We start from the raw sequence: 6,554 nt of genomic DNA, 5'->3' as shown, positions 1-6,554 counted from the left end.
ATCAATTTGAACACTTTGACACTTATCAAGGTATAAAGAACTATACTTTTTAGGATTTTCCCCCCTATTTTTCTTGTAACAATTCCTCGGTTTTGCATAAAACAGTCCTATAAATTGGGTTCCAGGAAAAGATGTGAGAACCCCTGAGAAATAACAATATTCTACTTTTTTGTGAAGAACATAAGGTGTGTATCTGGTTGCCTTGACCTGCTGTAGAGGTGCAGCTCAGTCTAATTGGTTGTATTTCTCAGGCCTTCCTTGCTTCACTAATTTCCCAACTCCACACATACTGTAGTGATACCACAGGAGGCATTCTGGGAGGGTAAACTGGGTCACACCACCTGAGGACAAGATGCTCTGAGAAGCGGTCAAATATGCTGCATGTCGCCACTCTAAAGTTTTTTTTCCTGATAATTTTTTTAGCCTGCACTGATGTGAACCCTCATCAGCCCCATAAGGACCCGCCAGCTGAATTTATTCAGCAGATTTGTTATTTTTGACTCCAGTCGTCAGACTGGGGGGATGCTGCAGGGCTTCTGCTGAAGCAGAGGGGAAAGCAGTAAGGAAAAAAAAAGGAAAGTCTCAAAATCAAAGAGTGTAGAAAGAGTAGCGCCAAAAGCTTGTATAAAGAATGAACGCCTGCTGAAATTATGCTAGCTCTTGCACTGTGAATATAGATACATGATTTGTCATTCTTACATCAGTGCAACTAAAAGCAGAAGTAGATCCTCCCATCTATCGGATTGCATCAGTTTGAGTTCAGTCCATGATGCCCGCTTTTATTTTTACTTCGAAACTAGGAAAACTTATATGAAGCTGATTGTTTATTACTGAAAAAATAGACCAAGTATTTCCTGTATGCTTTATTTAAAGGTTAGGAACTTCATCTCCACAACCAGTGAGGTCATTTCCCAGTCAAAACCCACATGATGCATCATGAGGAACTCAGCCTTTTGACTATTTCTAGTTGGTCTTAAACATGTTTTAATGATACATGTTAAAGTCCATGTTAAAGCCGTGCTTTATTGTTTAATACAAATATTTTATTTCTTATTATTTTTAAGATGTCCTGAATCAATAATTTTTAGAACCACTTTCCTTTTCAGTTGTAGCTCACACTTTGTGAGAAAGGATCAAAATGTCTGTAAATAATAATTTTCAAGGATTCTCCATTGGATTTTAATTTGACAAAGCCATTCTAACACATTAACACTAATGCTTTGACCTAACCATTTGCTTTATTTATCAATTTTTTTTTCAATTTTTTGCAGCTTCCGGTCCTTGTAAATGAATCGCTTCTATTTACCTCCGTCCATTATCACTGCCAGATATAAGTAGTGTTCTACAGTTAGATACCACCACCTCAATACTACACTATAGGGATGTGTGTTCATGGTGATTGTTAGGATTTTCACGATCTTTAACAAAGGCTTAAGAAGTTGCCTTTGATTCAAAACGTTTATTTACAAACCTGCTTATTCTGCTCCTAATGGTTTTAAAACATAGCAAACAAAGCTATTGGTCGTCACCTGAAGTATTAAAAGATTAAAAACTTAAAGATTTTCTAAGCATAGTATTGGAGCTAAATTGCAGGAAAGAAAATTTACATAAAGAAGAACGTAGGTGAGTAACTGAAGGCGCTCTTATCTGATGAAACCAAAATAGCCACTTTTCAACTGAAATTCCCAGAATTGAATCTGGGATATGATTTAACCAGGAAATATGAATTTCGGGTGATTCATCAGCTTGCTTTAACATTATGACACAATCGACCTGAGAGAGACGTCGCTATACCTTTAATAATACACTGGCAGTAATAAGAACATACACTGTTGATCAGCTTAAGTAAATCCCTAAGCATAAAAAGCTTATTTCATGTTTAATTCTGGTGAGAGTTGCTTTTTAACTGTATGATTCATTTAAAATATCCACCAATAACTAATTTACTGTTATTTTATCATAATAACCAGGTAAAGCTCAGATATTTACAACTCAAACAGGAAGTGTTTTTAGTCTAAATTGTTTTAATAGCTTTCAGCCTGCATGTATTATGCTATGTTTGGCCAAAAAACATATAACCCAACAAGCCGTATTGTGTTGTACAATGGCTGAGGCAAAATCTTGGTGTGGAGATGTTTTTCTTTACTTGGCATCAAGGAAGGTAAAGCTAAATAGAAGCCAATCCTGGAGGTAAAACCTTTGAGACCGGAAGAGAGGTTCACATTCACAACCAAGTTAGTTCATCAAACATAGAGCCAGAGCTACAATAGAATGGTTTGAAGTATGGGGTACTTGTGCAAATTCAACATTATGCTAGTCAAAGTTAAGACCTAGATAAAATGATAAGCTGTGCCAAGACTTGACAGCTGAAGTTCAGCAAACTACCTTAATTTTCATTTGCACATTTTAAAATATCACATTGAAAGACATTTATGGAAAAGAAAAATTCTAATTAACTTACTTAATTTTGCAAACAAAACATTCTTTTTACACTCACTTGAGGTAGTTTTTGTTTTAAGAAGAATACATTTCCCTACCCTTATTCCTTATTTTATTCGTATATCTTATTTGTATTTACAATCTTACTTTTCTCTCTTATGTTAACATTTGCACTGCAAGAAAATAGCTGCCCACAAGGGATTAATAAAGTGATTCCGATTTGAAAACAGAGAAAATGACATGACCTGACAGATCAGCTGTTTCTGATGCAGGTGTCCAACATCTATGGTCTATGCTAGTTAGCTATATCTACTTCCTGTTTATGAAAGCCAAGCGTAACCTACACTTTTAAGGACATTTCATTACAGAACCTTAATGACACTAAATGCACTTGAAGAGGGACAATGATCTGGTGAAGGATCCAACAACATCTGAAATACTATTATAGGCTGAGCAATGCTGTCCAGCTGGTGCTTTCATTAGGGTCAGTTTTTAAAAGTGCGACGCTGGTTCTTCAAAGCAGGGTAGATGTGGAGCCTGCTACTTTAATGTGATCTATTCTGTGTTTGACAGATAGAATCCTAAAAGAACATGTTTTTTTTATGTGAGTTATAGCAGAGGCCTCTCCGTCCATTTGGTCTGAACAAACAACTTTACCATGAGTTGTAAATAATCCTTCCGGTCGTCTCACTGCTCATTGGTCAAGCTCTGGCTCACAAACCCTCTGTTCCTCTTTATTTACATAAATGCACATTTGTTTCCTTCCACCACCTGTCAGCCCACATCAGCAGCACAACGTTTTTTTCCTCAACATCATTTTCCAGCACAGATGTCACCGTTTCCTGGAAAGTGGAGGTTGTGTCATTGTAAAGCATAGTGAGCAGACATTTCCCTTCACCTGTGGGATATGATATGAGGGCAAAACGGCTCATAACTGAGAAGAACAGGCAGGCCATGAGGCACTGCAAAGTAATGGAGACTTTATGGCCCCAGTGGGTGATGGTGAGGAAGGAAATGACTGTGCAGCTTCAGTTGCTATGTAAACGGCATCCAAACTGAAAGAATATATATTTTTATGATGACATTTTCTTCACAAAATTGAGATATAAGGTCAATAAATTCCAATATGAACAATAAATTGAAGCAACACCAAAAAGGTGCATAGAACATCAGCTGTACTGTGACATTACGGAACTTCGACTATAATAAGAGCCCAAAGACTTAGCAGGAATTTTATTTGACAAAATTAGATGCTCTGTTACCTTTGTTCTGTGTCACGGTTTTGTCGTGGGATGGAGTGAAAAACTTTGCAGAGTATCCCTTGCTTCCTGCTCGATAACTGCTGAGAATAGACACCAGCCGCACCCTTAATCCTGGAGGGATAAGTTGATATAAACACTAGATGGATTTCCTCAGCCCCTAAGCTACCAATAGCATTAAGATATGGCAGCCATATTGGATTTGAGGACAGACTCTCAAAATCAGCTATCCAAGGTACTGTTTTGCTTACCAATAAGCTTTTTTTGTGTAAATATGTGCAAAAAAGAGAAGAAAGTAGAATTAAATGACAAATTTACACTAAACGAGAACTCATATCCCGTAAATTTTCATTTGTGTAAAAAAATTGTAAGTGGGTCTTGGTTATTCTTATTTAAAAAAGATTAAGAATTTATGTCTATGTAATGCACTTGTATTTACATAAGATTAATTGAAACACCGGTGCAGCTTTTTAATATATAATTTTCAATTTAACATTTATCTAATAAGAAATGTCCCATTAAATTGATAATTTCTTTTTTTTAAGGAATTCCTGGCGAAGACAGTTCCACAGTAATTCAGTACATTGGACACAATTTCATGAGGGTATTCAAAAATATTTAGAAACCATGGATTTTATTTCAAAACCTTTGCGAAAGAGTTTAAACTGGCTTTTTGAATCAGATCCTTTCATTTCCCGTCTTTTTTGTAAATCGTTCCATTTTGTGCTGCAAAATATTGCAATGCCACCTATAGTATAATATCCATCCATTTTCTAATACGCTTATCCCAAGTGGGGTCGCGAGGGGTGCTGGGGCGAGAAGCGGGGTACATCCTGGACAAGTTGCCAGTCCATCGCAGGGCAACACAGAGACAAACAGGACAAACAACCACTCACACACAAACCCACACCTAAGCAGAATTTAGAGAAGCCAATTAACCTAACATTCATGTTTTTGGACTGTGGGAGGAAGTCGGAGTACCCAGAGAGAACCCTTGCATGCTCAGGGAGAACATGCAAACTCCACTATAGTAAAATAGTGTGTTACAATAAGTTTCATTATCCACAGAAAATCTGCATCTTTCCAATGACTCACACTGTTGAAATATTAAGGACTTAATAATGAATGTTTCATTTTAGTCCAAATTAAATAAAATCAAATCAAAAAGAAGACTTAGTTAGTTAGTTAAATCCACAGTATTTAGGTTTATGTTGTATAAAACGCATATATATTTCATGTTCACTTCAATTATAACACTCTGCTGCTGCGCCTAGAGTTAAATATATTATATTAATATTTCTCTGAGCAATGGGACCCAAAAAATAGTGTTTCAAGGCTTTGTAAAAAAAAAAAAAAAAAGTTTAAATTGATTTTTTTTTCCTATACTTTTATTCTTTTAATGGCACTTAAACTACATCAAACAGAGATCTCAGTTCGGAGCTGCTGTATAAGAAAGACCATTGATGGAAATTTACGCACACTTCCGCTTTAAAAGCCAAGCTGCGTCCTGCTTCAGAGTCGCTGTTGAAACGGAGCAGCCATCAGATTAGATCCACCTTCAGCCCGACGCTCGGGGTTAGATCTGCTCCTCTGTGCGCGCGGCTCCAAGAAACGCGCAATCTGTATTTTATTTCATTTTTTTAAACATATATCCATACATTTGATCGGATCCCTGCGCAGAAACACCATCAGGTGAGGTTCCACCTGTGTTCCTGTTCAGATGGCTGCCTCACCCCACTTTACATTCTCCCCTCGCCCCCACTTGTTGATGGGGCAGCGGGGCTCTCCCTTTAATTCTTATGCGTAATTTGGATCCAGCTCAGAGCGACGGTGGAAGTTTGCGCTGTTTCCTGACAGATGGTTGCAATGGGGAGCGTTCGGTAACAGCCCTCGGCATCGGATTACACAGGCAGGCTGCTGCCAGGTAAAGCAGCAGAATGGGGAACCAGATGGACCGGCTGTCACATTTAAGTTACGCAGAAGTTCCCACGGTGGATCCGAACGGCCTGGACACGGACGATGGTCCGCGGATCGGAGTCTCTTACATCTTCTCAAACGACGACGACGAGCTGGAGGACGGATGCGCGGGGGATGGCGGAGAAAACAACGCCAACGAGGAAGAGAAAAACTACGATCGGCGCGACGAGGTGGAGTGCGCCGTCTACCACAGAGAGGAGTGCGTCTATGAGAAGAGCGCCAAGTGCGCAAACCTGGAGGTTTACTCTCCGGAAAACCTGCTCAACAAGTGCAAACCGGGAGACTTGGTGGAGTTCGTGGCCACGGGGCAGTACCCGCACTGGGCTGTGTATGTCGGGGACTTCCAGGTGGTGCACCTGCACAGAGCCGAGGTGAAAAACAGTTTTCTGACAGACGCTAGTCAGGGGAGGAGGGGTCGGATCGTAAACGACTGGTTTAAATTCAAGCCCCTGTGCGCGGAGATGGTGGTGCAGAACGCGATGGAGCAGGTGGGGCTGAAGGACCGGGAGCTGAGCTGGAGGAACTCGGAGAGCTTCGCAGCCTGGTGCAGGTTCGGCAAGAGGGAGTTTAAGATGGGCGGGGAGATCCGGATCGGCAAACAGCCCTACAGGCTCAAAGTGTTTGTGTCGGACAAACACTCCCACGTGTTGGAGTTTCAGAGCTTGGAGGATGTTATCATGGAGAAGAGGAGGAACGAACACCTGGGCAGGACAGCCGTGCTGCAGGAGCTGAGCGCGCATTTTAGAGGCTTAGGAGAAGAAAAGTGAAATTACTGCTCCTCAAAATATCTGCTCCCCTGGTCTTTTCTATGCCACCGTTAAACCTACAGGAAGTTTGCAAAAAATATGCACACCTTCAAAATTCACATTTTGTCATATT

The 6,554-nt window shown here is 39.9% G+C and overlaps 1 protein-coding gene across 1 annotated transcript; it reads left to right on the top strand.

The window, feature by feature from the left end:
• Nucleotides 1-5,218: 5,218 nt before the first annotated feature.
• LOC107092459 (protein FAM84B-like) lies at nucleotides 5,219-6,548 on the top strand. The gene has a single exon (XM_015386954.1). The coding sequence runs from the start codon at nucleotides 5,636-5,638 to the stop codon at nucleotides 6,440-6,442; it is 807 nt and encodes a 268-aa protein (XP_015242440.1). The 5' UTR covers nucleotides 5,219-5,635; the 3' UTR covers nucleotides 6,443-6,548.
• The last annotated feature ends 6 nt before the right edge of the window (nucleotides 6,549-6,554 follow it).

This window comes from Cyprinodon variegatus, unplaced genomic scaffold (genome assembly GCF_000732505.1).
Source record: "Cyprinodon variegatus isolate N-32 unplaced genomic scaffold, C_variegatus-1.0 Scaffold382, whole genome shotgun sequence".
Taxonomy (NCBI): domain Eukaryota; kingdom Metazoa; phylum Chordata; class Actinopteri; order Cyprinodontiformes; family Cyprinodontidae; genus Cyprinodon; species Cyprinodon variegatus.
Note: the sequence above shows the minus strand (reverse complement) of the source record. Positions and strands in the feature narration are given on the sequence as shown.